The sequence below is a fragment of the Doryrhamphus excisus genome, chromosome 17 (genome assembly GCF_030265055.1).
Source record: "Doryrhamphus excisus isolate RoL2022-K1 chromosome 17, RoL_Dexc_1.0, whole genome shotgun sequence".
Classification (NCBI taxonomy): Eukaryota; Metazoa; Chordata; class Actinopteri; order Syngnathiformes; family Syngnathidae; genus Doryrhamphus; species Doryrhamphus excisus.
The window spans coordinates 9,106,030-9,125,571 of record NC_080482.1 but is presented as its reverse complement, the minus strand read 5'-3'; the positions used below and the strand labels follow the sequence as shown (position 1 = coordinate 9,125,571).

Genomic DNA, 19,542 nt, shown 5'->3' with positions numbered 1-19,542 from the left:
TTAAATATGTAATTGATCAATTTAAGTAATTTAACAAATTAATTCATTTCTCTAATCTTTCTAATCTTAAATAATAATAAAACATTCAATTAGCCTGCTAACAGTCACTAACCTGTGTATCATGATTGACGTCAATCGCGCTCACGTCGGATGTGACGTCATCACGTCGGCGAGCTTGGGAGGTGTCCATGACAACAGCGCGCGCGCTTGCTTGCAGAGTGACGCCAACTCGTGGGACCCTGACTCGTGCTTACACCACGCCTCCCTCCGCCCCCGTCAAAGTGGGCGGGTCTTACGCGGAAGCGAGGGAGCGAAACACAACACCCGGAGGACTGAGCGAGGCGTGACGGGTGGAGGGGAGGGGGCGGGACGGAGGAAGAAGAAGAAGAAGAAGGAGAAGAAGACGAAGAAGAAGAGTGGCGTGAGCGCCAGAGAAGAGGCTGGTAGAGAGCGAAAAAAGTCCGTCAGGGAGCGAAGTCTTGTTGTGGGGAAGTAACGTCAAAGCTCGGCGGCAACATGTCGAACACTGACGAAGATGCGGCCGAAGCGGAGTAAGAAGCAGCACTCGCCGCTGGAGAGTTCGGCAAAGAAGTTACTGGAAGACTGAAAGGGCTTTTCTGCGTGAGTCCGGACGGTACTTCGGACGGTCGACCGCCTCCCCCCCCAACTCAACCTTGAGGGGACGAGAAATCGAAGAAGCAGTCAACCTCCACCACTCGCCGTAACGCCGGACTCTAAGCGCTTAGCTCAACCGCGAGCGAGCCCCTTCGGTCGGCTTCGCTTCACAAGTTGTCCCGGTGTGGAGACGGAGGAAAAGACCCCAGTTGGCGGAGTTTCTCCAACTTTTACACATAAACAATGAAGACACCTGGAGATAGCGGTAAGCGATATATACTTTACTGTACTTTTTTCACTAACAACCTGTTGATTTGACGCTGCTTCTTCTTAAAAAAAAAACAGATCTACTGCATATTGAACTGTACTGTACTCTTTATATTACAACTATATTAAAGAGGAAGCGGTTAAACTACAGTAAGGTTGTGTCACCCTGGCAACCCACCACAATGCCATCATTCAATATCCACCCTGAATCCTTCTGTTTTGCCAAGTCAATTTTTTTCATTCATAAATCCTCAATTAATGACAAAAGTTATCTCACTTCACTTTACATTTAGAACACTTCATGCATATGAGACGTGTGGGGTGGCCGTCTGTCTCGACCAGAGAGACAGATTAGAAAGACAGTCCAGAGGAATTAGAAAACAATAATAATATCAATAAAATGGACAATTCAAAGTACTGTAAAGTAGGTAGCTGATATTAACCCAATGAGAGCAACAAATGGGGCTTCCCGGTAGTCAGCTGAGGTTTGTGTGTGTGTGTCTAATTCCTGAAATGCTTGCATAAGTTTCTTCTTGTGTGCAGAAAGCTAAAGCAAATCACCCCCCCCCCCCCACACACACACACACACACCTCGAGAAACTAAAGAGGAAGTGCAAGCATTTGTGCTGGTAGTGAAAGTTATCACAATTAAACTAGCCCTATCTCAATAGAGGTCATAGGTGGTATAATAATACAGATTATAGTATAGATCCCCAAAACACATACATATTTAATAACTTGTTTTTGTCCTGCACATTCTGTCATTTTTTTTTCCTGCACTTGGGACTCCCTTCCCCCCCACCCCCATGAGCCATGTCCCCTCCTGACTCTCGCTGCACCCATAGTCCCCCCCCCCCTCCACATTCCTACACACACTCCTCGCTGCACCCGACGAGGCGGCCAGGCATCCCATCATGAACTTGTATGCCTTTTTGCATTGCAAGTCAAGTCCTTCTTCTGGGAAGCTACTAAATATTGATAGTGTTTATGGGTCTGATGTATGCAGCGTGTGTGCTTGTCAGCCGCACCGTGAATGTCAAGAATGTATTTTTCCTTTATCCTTACCGTGTGTGTGTGTGTGTGTGTGTTAGGGATGGAAAGTGCTGCAGCCTTGAAGTAATAATGTACTGATTTGATATATTACATCTTCATTTAATACATTTAAGTGTCAGATTCCTTTTTAATTTCCTCAATTCACCCTAGAGTTGTATAATTTGTAATGGAAAATACTCCGCCAAAATTCAAAACAAAACAGCAACTTGAGCGAGACTTTGTTATACCTCATATCAGCGTACATTTAAGTATTAGCAGTGTGTAGTTTGCTTTTCCTTTGGCTTTTTAGGAGTGTAAACAAGCAGTGGTGTTAGCTGTCTTAACACTGCTCGAATTTCTGCAGCCTTGATGAACTAATAATGCGCTAAATTACTACTTGAAGTTGTCATTTATTCTGTAAAACATCACATTTGAGTGCCATGAGTCCTTTTTAATTTCTTTAACTCAGCCTAAAGTCGTTTAATTCCATCCTGTGTGTGACACCTCAGGTCAGAGTGCATCAATGTAATCAAATCAGGGCTTAACTAAACTGTTTTGCGATAACAGACAAGTAAAAATGGAAATGTATGAATGAAAATGCAAACTAAGCATGTATTTGTATTTATTTGTATTGTATTTATCTCCACATAGATTAATTGATTAATTTTCTAACAACCAATCTGACCGTTTGTAGCTGCATTTTTCAAGCATTTATTAAAGTATTTTAATCTGCCCTGCCCTGATCTGTCTGATCTCCCGCTGTTCTTGTATTCCCAATCAGAACACAAGTTTTAATCCTTCACCTCTGGGTGTTTTTTTCCTGGAAATGTGTTGGGTAAAAAGACGCTGCGTTGTAAACTGTTGCTTCTGTGGTTTTGTTTTGATGCCACTCCTGGACATGTACTGTAACCTAAATAGATTTTTTTGCTACGTTTAAGTCCTCCAGAGGTTGTATTAGTGGGCGGGTAGCGATCTATCTCTGCAAAGTTGTTTATGATGATATACTTGTACTGTATTCTGTAGACTTTATCATAGCTACACACTCCATCCTCATTTTTCATCCTCATTCATTCTTCTCTCTTGTCTCTGACGGGATAAGGACTGTTGTGCGTCTTTGTGCAATGGAATTGCATAGTAGCTGGACCCCTGGCTCTGGAGTGGCCATTGTGTGTGTGTGTGTGTGTGTGTGGAGTGTGGGACAATGGTGGGAGTGGGGCAGGCCCCCGAGGCCGATTGTGCATGGACTTGTGGGGGCCAGGGACCTCTCATTGTCCTTGTAATGGTGCAGTGTGGCTGGTAGTGTGCTGTCTTTCCAACATAAGTGATTTTTTTATCATTCAACGGTTGACCATCAACTTCTTTGCCCATTTGGGCGTCATTTGGATTGACGTTTATCTAACCCAAACTGTGGTCAAAATGTGGCATTAAGGCAAAAAAAGACCAAAGGAAACGCTTTCGGCCGCAGAGATGATCAGTAAAATCAGGCTCACATTGCTGACCACAGGAAAAAACCCACTACCTCCCATTATCCCAATACAGTTTTATGACCTGATTTATGGTAAGAGGCAGTGCTGCGATCAGGCTCTACACGACTGAAATAGATGGCGCCTTTTAAGAAAACTGGTTATCTTCTGTTTAATCAGCACTGAGGAACGGCCGTTTTTTTTCCTCCCCTTTACAAACCCCGAGGTTGACGATGCTGTGTTTTTATCAGTGTCATATTTACACAAGAGAATACACAAAGCGTGTATTTTATGGAGTTGTAATACAAACGCCCCGGAGCGCTAGTCGTCACAACGGTTTTTCATAAAAAAAAAGTGTTGGCTGTCAGTGACGCTAAGTACACTGGTATTTGAAAAATGTTTAATCTTTCCTTTCAGGGGTAGAATAAAGTCCGCACTGTTTGTGTTTCATACAATTGGCATAAGCAAGAGTTATTTTAACCAATCAGAAGCATTCAAACAGGAACAAAAGGCTCATTTGTTGCATGTTTTGATGCTTGGGTTCACATCTGACCACTTTTTCTACTTCTTGTGCGGTTTGGTAACAAACTTAGATGCTTAACGCAATTGTCACAATTTGAAATTGTAGTAATTGTACTCTCCAAAATGATATTGTACAGTTAGCTAGTGTTTATCGTGGTTAATTGGTTCCAGACACGGCCATAACAAGTACATTTCCAGGAAGTAGGATTTCTTATAAATAGAATGCAATATTTTTCTTGTTGGAGCATAAAAAAAACCTCTTTTCATCTTCAAAATACTTTTCAACATTAAAAAGTATACTTTTTTTTTAACATTAGAGCCCTGCAGACATGAACTAACACCCCTATAGTCATCTTTGTGCTGGTATTACACAATATAGTAGACATAAAAAAAATAGTAAATAAAGTAAATAAGCCATTTAAGCCATAAATAAGACTTGTGTTTGTGTGTTGTTATAAATGTGTTCCCTAGTGGAGCTGAGTGGCGGGCGGACAGGAAGTTCAGTTTTAGCTTGGTGTGAATTATTGAAGCAACAGTGTTTTATTTGAGATTTTTTTCCAGTATTATTACATATGCAATAAAATCATATTGTTCTGACGATACAGTAATATTGCAGTATTGGTACCTACTAATCTTTGACATTTTTGGATGCCTTATTATATGTCTTTAGTTCATTCATTCATTCATTTTCTGCTGCTTTTTCCTCACGAGGGTCGCCTATCCCAGCTGTCTTCGGGCGAGAGGCGGGGTACACCCCGGACTGGTAGCCAGCCAATCACAGGGCACATATAATGTCTTTTAGTTAATTTTATAATTTTTTATGCTTGACTTCAGCAAAAAATACATAAAATTTGCCTAAATATGCATATTCATTCATTCATTTTCTACCGCTTTTTCCTCACGAGGGTCGCGGGGGGTGCTGGAGCCTATCCCAGCTGTCTTCGGGCGAGAGGCGGGGTACACCCCGGACTGGTCGCCAGCCAATCACAGGGCACATATAATGTCTTTAGTTAATTTTATAAATTTTTATGCTTGACTTAGGCAAAAAAATACATACAATTTGCTTAAATATGCACATGTTAAAAATAATAGTACTGTATTTAACCATGAAACGGCATGATTTATGAATTAATACATTTTTAAAATATTATAATAGAGTGAAGCCACAGAATTTGATCTGGAAAGGGAGGCACGTTTGATACCTACTTACATAACTTCACTTAAAAGTCTGTTTTCAATGACCTCAAACATGTCGCATCCCATTCCTGTACATAAAATAATGTTTTTAAAAGTACTTGTATTCCAGTGGCCTCTGTTGACAAATGACTTCTGAAAGAGAGGTGTGTGTGTGTGGTGGTGGTGGTGGTGGTGGGGGGGACTGATTCCAGTGGTGAAAATGTCTGTATTTAGCCAGGAATGTGACCAAAGGGAACAATGTGCTCAGCCAGTCGACACTAATGGACCTCCCTGCTATTAGTGCTGTGTCGCCCTTGACCATAAGGACCGTGGGCATGGGGGCAAGGCAGTATTACCCTTGACGGACCCAATTGCTGCCTTTCACATTAACCTCCAATCGCGCTATTGACTCCTGTGGATTGATTATTGATTATATACTACTCAAAAAAAGTTACGTATATAATGTGCATTGCATGCAAGTATTGACCAAGCTCAAATGAATCTCACCTGTAAAGGTTATACGATAGTACATTTTAGGTTCATTCTGAAATATATGTGAAATGCTGCAAAAGAGAAAACCTCCATTAAAGCTCTGCTGAATATGTCCCAAGGCTTTTTGTCTGTGAGGCCAGTTTTACTTGAACATCATTGATTAGAACCACAGCGTGACCCCATATTGACTCTATTAGTTACTGGCTGCATGTCTGTGCGGGACAGGCTGTTGACTGATAACTTTTGGCCAATGCATACATGTGAGTAAGCACACACACACACACACACACACACACACTGCTGCTGCTGCTTTTTTATTGGAATTCTTGGACCTCCCACATTCCTGCTTAGAAGGTTAATAGTTGCCGGCTGTGTTGCATTACGCATGAGGGGAAACACAACAGTCAGTATCTCTGCAAGCATTTCCAGATCCCACTCACGACGACTTGTAGAAACATGCATTTGCACACAGATGCACCGAATTTGGAAGACACACGTGAGCATACATGGAATACAAATATCATCAAAGTTGTATAATAATTACACAAATTGTCTGTATGACTGTATGTGTTTATGTAAGCTAAGTCTTCTAACTCCGAGAACACACAAGAAACATTCCCTATTGCAGTGCATGCCGTATTATTTCTCTTACAGGTACACCACATGATGGCACTGTTATTAAATCCCCAAGTTTAAAAAGTCTGACTCACACAACTTTTTAATGCTTTACTAACAACTTACTGTAACTTCAGGGTATTTATTAAAATCACAACTAAATTTGCTTCGCAGTGTCTGGGGACTGACAATCCCATATTTGTAAAAATTTGAGCAAGATTGGTTGGAAAACGCGTCTAACATTAAGAACAACGTTTTTGCACAAGCAAGGGTTGCACAATCAAAATTTTAGCGTTTGTACTTTATTTAATGTATACTACCATAGCTTCCAAAGCATTTGGAACACAATCCATATGGGGCGCCGTGAATGTCGTTTTCAGTCACCATAGCGATCCATGCAACTTCTGTGTCACGCTCAGCCCACACACACACTGGCAAAACCACCATAAAACATAACACACGTGCTTGTTTTCAAAACATAATCACAACTAAAAATCACAATACTTATATGGTAGGACTGCGTTAAAAAGCCATAGCATTTCAGTATGTGGAATCAAACTATGGAATGGATTGAGTAAGACCCTCAAACAATGCACAACGATGAGCCAATTCAAGAAACAATACAAGCAGTTGATGTTTGCTAAATACAAGGATGAAGAGTCTTGAACCAGTCATGATGTGCTATACATATCACTATATTGACACTTACTATGGTACCCATTATGTCATTGGATGGTCATATCACCCCGTACTTTGGTACGTGACAAAAAAATAAAAAAAAACAACCTTAAACTATATTAGGAAAGCAGGAAGTGAACAAATGTAAGTTACTGATTGTAAAAGTACCATTATTGTTATTTATTCTAAATTATTTGTACAAATTAATGTTTACGCTGTACATTGTTGTTCATATTTGATGTAATCTATTTATTCTCCACATTATTATTATTTATTATTACACGGGAGCCAGGCAACGACATTTCGTTGGCAATTTCACTGATAAAGAAAGTCTGTCTATGTCAGATGGAGGGGTAGGATTTAATAAGCTTTGCTTCTTCCTACTCCTTTTGGACATGTGGAACTGTGAACTGATTATGTGATGCATTCAATTGTAATCTGATGCATTTTCAAATGAAATAAAACCATTACCATTACAACTTTATTCTTGAAATATTATCACTATACGTATACTTTTATTCTAAACGACTTGAAGCTGGAATTGAACTGCAAAGCAAATGCCTAAAATTGCTGCTTATGCACCGGTATATGTACACTGTTTTGTTACAATTTTTGCATCACCCATGTGTCAAGTTGCTATGGTTCCATTTGGTAGCGATGCCTGAGTCTGAAAAATTTGCCAAAATTGCTCTTTCAAACCAAAGTGTCTATTTGGGTGTAAGTTTTAGAGATATTTTTGTGGGTTTACTCATGATGGACATGCCTACCAAATGTCACGTTGCTAAGTAAAACTCACTTTGGGGACTACATTTTCATAAGATTCCATGGCGGCACGCTACAGAGCCAATTTATGGAGGTCACTTCCCACCACCCCTACTAAATTTTCACAAGGAGAAGGGTGCCTACAAAATTTTGGCTCCAATGAAACTTTGTAGCTTAGACTTAATACACGTTAATACATGCAAATGTTTGCAGAATACTGTAAGATTGACCAGTAGCTGCCCTTGTGCGTGCGTATTTATACATGCATGCATGTGTGTGTGTGTTGTAATGTTATACAGGGATTTTACGTGGCGGCATTGTCGCTGAGGTGACTTGGTGTGAGGGACACACAGCGGCGTGTTTTTGTATATCAAGTATATCAAGTGTGTACACAAAGGAGGTTGGGTGTTTTTCTGGGTGGGCAGATGTTACATGCATGAGAGAGTGTGCGTGAAAGGTATTACTTGTGAACAAAGTGTGTGTGTGCAAGGGTGTGTATAACAGGTTCTCGGTGACCAAGGCGCCACTGAAACCGATCCGAGTATGATCGGCACACGTGACGACCAGGTAACTCTATTCTTCTGATCCTCAAGAGCTTTTATTTTCGGATGGGGGGAAACGACACAACAGACTTAACTTTACAGCCCGGAGAGTCTCTTCATTATAATCAAGAGTGTCACATCACTTAGTCTTTAGTACATAGTCCCTAATGACATCATATCCCCCTCTGGGTGCTTATAATCCTGCCCCCGGTGGCGCTGCCCCCACAGTAGCGGGGCGGCGGCACTGTTGTAATGTATACTCCTAATCTTCTTGGATTAGCCCCAATAATGCTGGTCATGCTGAGGGTATCGTTACACGGTGAGGGATCAGAAAAAAGGCAGGCTGATCATGTGCATTCCAGGTGAGAACTGAGCAGGGATACAGTCGTCCTCTACCGTTGACAATCTAAGACACAGAGGGGAAAAAAGGGACAAAAAAACAGTGGAAACTCAAAATTCCCACAGTCCAAGGAAATAGATGCAAAAAGGAAATGCATCTATCTCGGAAACAAGTATGCCGAAAGTGACAATTAAGGGACACCTATGTTTAGCCTGATGTGAAGAAACAAACCTCCCAGGCATACACAGTAATTTGTTGATTGAATGAAAGTTTTAATATACTGCGCTTAGCTTCTTTCTATACCTGGATAATACTTTAGAATGTTAATACATGCAGGCATCTTCCTGAAATGATACACTCCATCTGTATGATTGTTAAGAATGTAAAAAAATGCGCGACCCATGTAATTGGCTAGCCGCACGCATTTATTGTCTTTCGCCGATCACATGTTTTTAGGGAAATTGGACAATATTGAACGGTGGCTGGTTGATCAGAGCATCCCTAGTGTCATCAAAGAATTATAAATAATTTTTAATAGCTATTTTGTGTAGTGCTTAACCTCTTTTTACACTTGTATAAAACTTCATTCATTCATTCATTTTCTACCGCTTATGTGGGAGGAAACCGGAGTACCCAGAAAAAACCCACGCATGCACGGGGAGAACATGCAAACTCCACATAGAGATGACCGAGGGTGGAATTGAACTCGGGTCTCCTAGCTGTGAGGCCTGCATGCTAACCACTCGCTGTGAAGCCCTGTATAAAGCTTGAGAATGTCATTCATTCATTCATTCATTTTCTACCGCTTATCCTCACGAGGGTCACAGGGGTGCTGGAGCCTATCCCAGCTGTCTTCTAGCGAGAGGCAGGGTACACCCTGGACTGGTTGCCAGCCAATCACAGGGCACATATAGACAAACAACCATTCACACTCACATTCATACCTATGGACAATTTGGAGTCGCTAATTAACCTAGCATGTTTTTGGAACGCGGGAGGAAACCGGAGTATCCGGAGAAAACCCACGCATGCACGGGGAGAACATGCAAACTCCACAGTTTGAATCGAACTCTGGTCTCCTAGCTGTGAGGCCTGCGTGCTAACCACTCGGTCGCCGTGCAGCCCTGTATAAAACTTGAAAAATGTCAAAATGTTAAAATAAAGATTGCATGCGTGTGTTTTTTCCAAAAACATGCTAGGTTAATTGGCGACTCCAAATTGTCCATAGGTATGAATGTGAGTGTGAATGGTTGTTTGTCTATATGTGCCCTGTGATTGTACCCCGCCTCTCGCCCGAAGACAGCTGGGATAGGCTCCAGCACCCCTGCGACCCTCGTGAGGATAAGCGGTAGAAAATGAATGAATGACTGTATTTTATCAATGGCCCGTTACAGATTATAAACATAATATGGAGTGTTATGCGGAGTAATGCATGCAGAGTAGTTGGAGCTTCCCTGTGGTTGATTGCATGTGACCGCTATCATACTGACCTACTGTGCTGGCCCTTCACATTCAAGGAAGACTGCGAGTGTGATGGTCCTAACCCCTCTCTAACCCCTCTCTGGTCCACACCCTGTAGAAAGGCAGCGGTGTTTGAATAGTTTCTCTCGCTATTTTTATCTGGGAATCTGCCTCTGTGCTGGCCTGGGGAAGAAAGAGGGGGAAGTGGAGGGGGGGGGGGGGGGGTGTAGGACAAATATCTAATCTAATTTTGGCTGATGGGAAGTGACTAACAGAGCCTCAGCCAAGTGCTCGCATAGTGGCAACATTTTGTGTGTATACGTGCCGGGGTAATGAAATGCCGTCTGGCGCCAAGTTAAACTTTCTCTCTTGTCACCTCTTCCCTTCATCCCACCCCGAGCCCCCCCTCACTTCTCCTTGTTTCTCCCTCCATCCCGCCACCCCATGTAAGGAATGTGAGATCACGTTTGGGCTTTTTTTTTTCTCCCTCTCTTCCTCCTTTACCTATTTTTTCTTTTCTCTACCGCCATCCTCCATGTTCAGACTTGTTCCCTGAAGTGTTCGTGTTGAACTTTTAGCCAACACCTCACAGACAAAGCATTTTTTTATAGGCGAGGCTCTAAGCGTCAGCCCGTGCCGTGTCAAAGGTAATATGTCAACAAGTTATTAATTTAGAAAAAAAAATGGATTTCAGTCAACATTACCTAAATGGAAAAGGAGCCTTCAACAACAGCTGGACTGTTTGAAGGTTCAGGTACAGCCCCGAAAGATGCCACCTGTCCAGGCTTGTATTTATAGCCACATTTCCACCAAGGGGTCCACTAGTTCGCGGTATGATTTGGAATGGAAAAGCCTGATCTGGCTTGATGAGCCTTATCTAATTTTCCACTATGGGGTGTCCAAGCGGGATGGCGTGAACGACATCAGCTTATATAGCATGACATCGTAACAGTGAGGCCCTCTGTAACCTGCCAGCGCATAAAGAGAAGACAGAACAACAATGGACACCTTTGATAGCAAAAAGACAATCTTGGCTTTGTATGAACGCACCTTTTTAGAAAGAAAAATTACAAATACTGTACAGTATAAGCTATTAAGACTACCAGTGTGTGAATGTAGTATCCTACATCGGTCACTAGGTGTCGGGAATTGTTCGGTGAGACCACCACCGAAGCGCCAAACATAAACAACCAGATTTTATTGCAGGTTTAAATTATCTCACAACAGGTACAGCGATAATCATAATAATAACACAAATTAGCTAAAACTCAACTCTGAACCCCCGACGTCACGTCCTGTCCAAGGTAAACAGTCTCAAATGGCTTTTTTTCTCTGATTATATCTACTATATTGGGTAATACCAATGTAAAGGTGACTATAGGGGTATTATTTTATGTCTAGAGGGCTCTAATAATGTCAAACATAGCCTATGATGATTCCTCATGTGTGGGTGCTCATAAACAGGCTATGCGGACATGTATTATTGTTAGACTTGTTAAGTGATTTACATGGAAACCACAAACAGTTAGTTTAGTGTACCGTGGCAAACTGAACTATAGTCCTAACATGCTACATGGCGTTGGTTCAATTGCAGGTTTAAATTATCTCACAACAGGCACAGTCATAATCATAACAATAACAAAGTTGCTGTTGTGGGCTATGGCCACAGCTAAGGTAAAACTCAACTCTGAACCCCTGACGTCGCTTCCTGTCCAAGGTAAACAGTCTCAAATGGCTTTTTTTCTCTGATTATATCTACTATATTAGGTAATACCAATGTAAAGATGACTTAGGGTGTTATTTAATGTCTCGAGGGCTCTAATAATGTCAAACATATTCAGAAGATTGTAAACTGTTTTTCTATGCCTTAACTATGAAAATTTTCCGCTTATGAAGGAGTCCTACTTTGTGGAAATTAGTTTTTTGCGGTTATTAGGTTTGCAACCAGTGAGCTACAGTGCATTGCATGATATACATTTCAACGGCAACATCATGCTAGGTTAGCCTATGATGATTTTTCATGTGTGGGTGCTCATAAACAGGCTATGCGGGCATGTATTATTGTTAGACTTGTTTAGACTGTGTAACCACAGTTAGTGGTTAGTTTAGTGTACCGTGGCAAACTGAAGTACAGTCCTAACATGCTACATGGCGTTTGTTCAAACTTTTCAAAAGCCATTGTGATTGACCCATATTAGATTTGAGGTACTACTACAACAAAGAACTTTCCCAATGCTAACGGTGAGTTATGTCTAATTATTGCTTATCATGTCTTCTGTATTAGGTAATATGTTTTACAATGGTACAGTTTTTCTATTCTATTTGTTATTTATTAATATTGAATCCTAGGTTAGCGCGCAGACCTCACAGCTAGGAAACCAGGGTTCAATTCCACCCTTGGCCATCTCTGTGTGGAGTTTGGATGTTCTTCCCGTGCTTGCGTGGGTTTACTCCAGGTACTCCGGTTTTCTCCCACATTCCAAAAACATGCTAGGTTAATTGGCGACTCCAAATGGTCCATAGGTATGAATGTGAGTGTGGATGGTTGTTTGTCTATATGTGCCCAGTGATTGGCTGGCGACCAGTCCAGGGTGTACCCCGCCTCCTGCCCGAAGACAGCTGGGACAGGCTCCAGCACCCTCGTGAGGAAAAATCGGTAAAAAATGAATGAATGAATGAATGAATCCTAGGTCACTTAATATTGAATCCTAGGAAAACCACCTATCCCAATAGGGACTGGAACCAATGAACCAACATAAACAAGGGATGACTGTATACTTCTTAGTCGAAACTGGATTCAAAACAAAAAAAAAACAAACCAACACCATCTGCCTTTCATCAGCTGATACTTCCTCATTCTCAAATGCCAACGTTGTCTCATCGCTCTAGATTTACAAAGCTGATACATCGGGCTAAATAAACCCAAATGATCGCTAATCATCCTCACGCAGGTCTGCCTCTGTTCCCTAGCCAGGCGTCTGACTCTACGTGCCAGATGGAACCGTTTTGACCACGCGTCCTAGCCAGAAGGAGATGTTTTTTTTTTTTTTTGTTGAAATAACTGTGTGCGCATACACTGACGTGAAACCTTTTTGAAGCATCGATTGACCTTCCCGGCCCACCATCCTGTGTCACCAATCCGTGCTGGAATACCCCAGTGGCAGATCTTCTTCCATTAACCACCTTCTCCTCCTCTTTCTGGCTTCATATCCTATCCTGCTCCTTTTTTTCCCCCCTGTTTCTGATTTACGAGCTGGCATGATTCACCGAGCAGATACAACGCTGATGACTGACAACATGACTCAGACTGTGCAGTGCCCTGTCTGTCATTGTCGGAGTGCATCAAGAGTTGCGGGACGTCCCAAAAAAAAGTTAAAGCCTAAAACGCTTCCATGTAAACTTTTAAATGTTCTTCCCCTCGAGCCATCATCCTCTCCAAAAGGCTCTTTTGTTGTTTGCTTCTCAGGTGTTGTGTATGTGTTAGTCTGCGCTGGCCTAAGAGAAACTGAATAATGCATCAGATCATTGGAAAAGTATTTATAGGAAAGCAGAAGGATTAAAGTTTAATGACCATGCCGACCATCAGTGCTGAGCATCATGGAAGCCGAGCACGCTGCACACACACACACACACACACACACACACATGCATGGACATCAGCACACACGCACACCTGCAAACTGGCTGGTCTAGTAAAACTTCTCTGTGCGTAACAGCAAGTGCCTTCCATCTTTGAGTGCTATCGCAGAATGGGATTAGAGTTCAACGTCTAGGCACATGCTGGTCGTTAAAGAAGCTACTAAAACAATTTAGAAATGTGTGGTTAGCGCGCAGACCTCACAGCTAGGAGACGAGGGTTCAATTCCACCCTCGGCCATCTCTGTGTGGAGTTTTGCATGTTCTCCCCGTGCATGCGTGGGTTTTCTCCGGGTACTCCGGTATTCCTCCCACATTCCAAAAACATGCTAGGTTTAATTGGCGACTCCAAATTGTCCATAGGTATGAATGTGAGTGTGAATGGTTGTTTGTTTATATGTGCCCTGTGATTGGCTGGCGACCAGTTCAGGGTGTACCCCGCCTCTCGCCCGAAGACAGCTAGGATAGGCTCCAGCACCCCCGCGACCCTCGTGAGGAAAAGCGGTAGAAAATGAATGAATGAATGAATGAATTTGGTCTGAGGGCGGCATGGCAGTCCAGTGGTTAGCGCGCAGACCTCACAGCTAGGAGACCAGCGTTCAATTCCACCCTCGGCCATCTCTGTGTGAAGTTTGCATGTTCTCCCCGTGCATGCGTGGGTTTTCTCCGGGTACTCCGGTTTCCTCCCACATTCCAAAAACATGCTAGGTTAATTAGCGACTCCAAATTGTCCATATGTATGAATGTGAGTGTGAATGGTTGTTTGTCTATATGTGCCCTGTGATTGGCTGGCGACCAGTTCAGGGTGTGCCCCGCCTCTCGCCCGAAGACAGCTGGAATGAAAATGAATGAATGAATGAATTTGGTCTGAGATCTGATTTAATGATGCTAGTAAGTGTCTTGCACTCTGTCACCTTTTGATTATTTTTTTCGAATTTTTTTTTTGGGGGGGTGTTGTCCTGTTAAGTGCATTTTGAGCCCCCCACATGCTTGCTGTTTTTTTGTCTCTTTAGAACACACTGAAAAGAGAAAGATGTGTGGTCATGTTTCACATAAATACGTATATGTTTTCCTTTAAGAATAAACACAGCTGGCTTTTTTTTTTCTGTCCTTTTTAGTGTTATCATTGTCAGACTACATGTCGCCATATTGTACTGCACAGCCAGGACAGAGACAAGTGAGTTATTGTCACTATATAATCATAGTTTTTGTTGCAGTAAGTTCCATTTCCAGTTCTATGGCTATCGTTACTTTTTTCATTGTCATAAGGCCCATGATATAAGGTCAAGCAGCATGCTTTGCCTATAGTGTGTGTGTGTGTGTGTGTGTGTGTGTCCCTGCCCTACAGATCACAATACTTTTATCCATGTCCGTTTTTAGCATCAGATGTGGCCTTGTGAAATTACGCAACTACCAGGCTGTTGCATTCCAGTAGGTTCAATCACTCACTGATATGTATAGGTCTAATGGATGTACACACACACTGTCATTTAGGGGGGAGAGTCCATAATTGATCAAGGAAGGTGACTAGGATGTGTGTAAAGAGCAAGTAGCGGATCATTGAAGGAAAGAGGCGGAAAAAAAAATCAGTAACACTCAGATGGAATCTGATAGAGGGAATGAATAGTGCATGATCAGGCACGTCGTTGTAAGAGTCTGCTGAGCCTCTCTACAAGCACTTTATTAGAAAACCCAGTTGTTGTACTGTTATCATCCGTCCATGGGGCACTTCTGGATGGGGAGGGTTCTCGCCGAAACGTCACTTCTTCCTCCTCTTCCAGTCTTCCCTGAAGTAGATATGTTTCATTGATAAAAAAGTGTCAAAATATATATACAGAATATATTTTTAAAAATGTGAGTACACATGCAGTAACAGGAAATATGCAATATTCAATGTTACTTTTGCGGTGAATATGTGTTTTGGTGTCATGAGCACTTTAATGTTTTAATGACTCTTTGAGTGGGCGTGATGAATCGTGGCAGCACTCCAGCAGATTTCGCGCATGCGATCAATAACACATTGTATACACGTTCCCTTGGAAACTAGTCCTAAGTGCAGCATGTTAGGCTCTTTTCTGAGATGCCAGTTGATGTTTTAATATATATATACATATATATTAAACTTTAGTGCATCAACACAAGGGTCTTGTAGGCTTTTTTATTGATCCAGCCTGCACCTCTGCACATGTAGGCTTCTTTAGGTGTTAGCTGGGTCATGGTTTTTGTCTGGTCCAATGATTAGCCATGGTCTTATGGCTCATTCTCCCTATTGTTTTTTAGTAGAGGATGTGGCGGACTGAGGTCTATGTGTATGTGGGATATCTAACCAGAAAGAATAAGCTCAAATCCCATGTATTGAATCTGAAATTGATAACCGTTATTTGGTCCATGCAAGGCTCAGCGAACGATCATCAAGTATGGAAGTGTGTTTGGACTGGTTATCATGTTGAAAAACTTCAATGCAGCCAGGTTGCCAAAGGGAGGAGTTCATGCTGTGCTGCACATCGTCACAGTAAATGTTGAATTCATGTTTTTCCTCAATGAAACCACGGTGCAGCCCCAGACCTCGATGCTGCTACCATCACCATGATTGACTGTAGGCGAGTGCCAGTAGGGATGTGTATTGGCAAGAATCTGGCGATACGATACATATCACGATACTAGGCTCACGATACGATATATCACGATACTGTTAACAAGGCGATATTTTTTTTGTTTTTCTTGGAGTTAAAGATTATTTCCTGGAAAAAAAGTGAATTACACCAGCAATATGCACTTACTAAACACATTTTTATTCGATTAGAACAGTATGTTATGCTGTATCACAAACTTTCCTTTGTAAAAACTTAAAGCATTTGGATAAATAAAGCTTTAACATACAGCTTTAAATTTACTAAAAACCCCATAAAAAACAAATAAATTAAATTATATCTCAAGATCCTGCTCAAATGTTCACATTCTATTAGCTGTGAAAAAATGCAGAGTATACAGTCCTTGACTTATCCACCATCAGAACAATATTTTTGTGAAACAAAGTAACTAACGTCAGTAAAAAAGTTCTTTTAGGATGCTTGAAATAACCATTATTTAACAAAATAGTGATATCAATTTGAAAAATAAAATATCTGCAATATCACAGTCCTACTTTTGTAGTATACAAAAGAACCTTGGCATTGCTTGCTAGCGGCAGGTCCTCATGGTGTCTCGCTAAGTAGACTCGCAGATTTGTCGTGTTTCCCGAATACTTTATTCGGGCACGACACATTTTACACACATGTGGTTTCTTAAGTTTTTATTATTTGCCGTTTTATTATTATTATTATATTTATTTATTTATCACTGATTGATTGATTTTCTTTATTCTTGATTTGTTTATTTATTTTTCATCTTATTTTGTGTAGAAAAATAAAAAAGTAAGATATTTGAGAACAGTGGAATGTTTTATCAGAGCTTTTCTTGTAGAAAATTGGAACCAAAGTGAAGTTTTTTAAATGTTTTTGTTTTTAATAAATGCGTTTTTTGTTGTTGTTTTTTTTTTGGAAAACCTGATGCGGCCCAGTCTCACCCAGACCCGAGCTCCAGTGGCCCCCCAAGTAAATTGAGTTTGACACCCCTGATGTATGGTGTTGCCTTTGTAGAAGTAGAAAGATGCAAAATATCATATGATTGTAAGACACACATTTTTTCAGTTCTTTCAAGAAAAGTGGATACATAAGTAGAACCCAAGCCAAAAACTAACTTAACTACAAGTCATCCAGTCATCACATACAGTCATCCAAGTTTAGTGATTCAACAGGAGGATGTCTGCAGGCTTTTTATTGATTATACAGCCTGCACCCCTGCATGTGTAGGTGTTTTATTTGTTAGTTGGGTTATTGTTTTTGTCTAGCCCACGGTTTAACCAGGTTTGTTGAACTCGTACTCCTTAAGGGTAGATGGCATATAAGGCAGCGTGTGCAGAGGTCTGTGTGAGTGTGGAATCTGAGCGTGTCGGAATGAGCAACTGTCTTATTGGTCGACTATAATTTAAGGAAAATGCCAAAGGATTAGGCTTCAATCATATTAAATCTGAAATCGATTGCAGTATGGAAGCTACCGTTCATTATGTGGCATGTTTTGGGGCTCATTATCATTAGATCATTAGACAACTGCCATGCATCCCTGTACTGTACAAAAGAGCGCATGGTTGAATTCATGTTTCCTCACTGCAGCATGACAGTACTATCACTACTGTGCTCGGCTGTAGGCACAACACAATTATATTGCTATTCATTTGTATTTCTGGCCATTTAGATAATAATGCCTGTACGCTGAGTCATTTTCATAGTAAATCTGTACTGTTTTATACATGCTGTACACTAGCAACTCTAAAGTATGTCCAACTCAAACTATCTTGTAAAGGAAGTGCTTGCAACACAACCTGAGACACTGTCCTCTCTATATGGCGCGCTGTTCTCCAGCAGACATCTGCCGCTGTGTGTCCGACAGACCCACTCAAGCATGACAAAGTTGCCCATAAGCATTCCATGCACTTTGTGGCAGCGTAAAAAGTTTTTGTTTTGTTTTTGGTCGAGGCATAGTTCTGTGACCAATTCAAAATGGCTTCATCCTAATGACCCACTTTTCGGTCCCGACCCACCAGTTGAGAATTATAGGTTATCACATGGTTGCGGTCGGGGGCATGATACTGGGCCTGATACCAGACAAACCATGTGATGATCTTATTATCACATACTATTTAATCGTGAGCTTATTATCACGTACTATTTAATCAAAAGACCATTTTGTTTCCAGAAAATGTTCAGTTGATTACATGTATTATATCTAAACAGTGTAAACACAATAATTGCAAAAATATTTCAACAATAATATTTTATCTTATCTTATCAATGTCTGACAATTAAAGTTCCATTAATCAAGTTTGGGTTTTTTAGTGACTGGAGAAGCACTAGGCACTAAGCACTCGTGCGCTGTTCTCTGATTGGTTGCTTCACAGGCACGATACCAGAGCAGTGCGCTCTGAGTGGACAGCTACGAGGGCTGATACTGGACATGGTTAAACTCTATATTTTATCAGTATCACGGCCCTGGGCTTTGACATAGTATCATTTCGGCCTTTTCCCGTATCATTCATGGGCGGTTTCTAGGGTACAGGGACAATTAATACTGTAGTATGTGATAATCACTGATCTAGAGCATAATTTGTGGTGTGTTCTCACAGCAGGCACTAAAAATTTCAAGTTAAACTGAAGTTAGCTAGTTGCTTTTGTTAGTAAATCCAGATGGGAATTGATCATTGGGTGAAAACAATGTAACACACGATAATTTTCAAATACTTGAAAATGTTCCCGTGTGGACGGCCATCCATGTCAATGTCAGACATCCACCAAATGAATTGTACCGGTTTGTCCACATAGTAGGTTAATGTGGTTCTGCAGTAACTGTACGCCATTCATTTCCCACAGACTTCTCATTCCTGGAAGCAATTGATTGTGCACACGTTGCTTATTGTAATATGTTCAAATCTGTTAAAATCCAAGATACGCTTAAAAAAAGTATCCAAGCGTATTTGCATGTAATATAACCGAGTGGCATATTGTGTGCATGTTCATGCATTTATCACACAAAACGAGGTGCTGTTGTGAGTCCTTTCATGCGTAGGTAATTGATGCTGTGTGTGTGTTTGTGTATGTGTGTGTGTGTGTGTGTGTGTGTGTACACTGGACTGTTATATAAGACCGTGCAGCCACTGACAGAGGGTAGAAAGTTCAACACTGGCTATCTCTGTGTTTGCCAGTCAATCTTTTATCTGCGTCAACTTCCTTCCCTCTCATTCATTTATTTACTTCCTGCTTTGTCTCCTCTGTGTTCACACCTGCTGCTTTTGTGTTTTTCTTGACAACACACACTGTAATTGTAATACTTTTCCATCAGTGCATGA

At 41.3% G+C, this 19,542-nt stretch overlaps 1 protein-coding gene across 1 annotated transcript in view; it reads left to right on the top strand.

Annotated features, from left to right (window-relative positions):
• Window positions 1-336: 336 nt before the first annotated feature.
• The window catches only part of erfl3 (Ets2 repressor factor like 3), a 64,830-nt gene continuing 45,624 nt past the window's right edge, over window positions 337-19,542 (top strand). Inside the window, exon 1 of the mRNA XM_058052871.1 lies at window positions 337-880. Coding sequence (XP_057908854.1) covers window positions 859-880 — 22 coding nt within the window. The 5' untranslated portion in view covers window positions 337-858. The remainder of the gene's footprint in view (window positions 881-19,542) is intronic.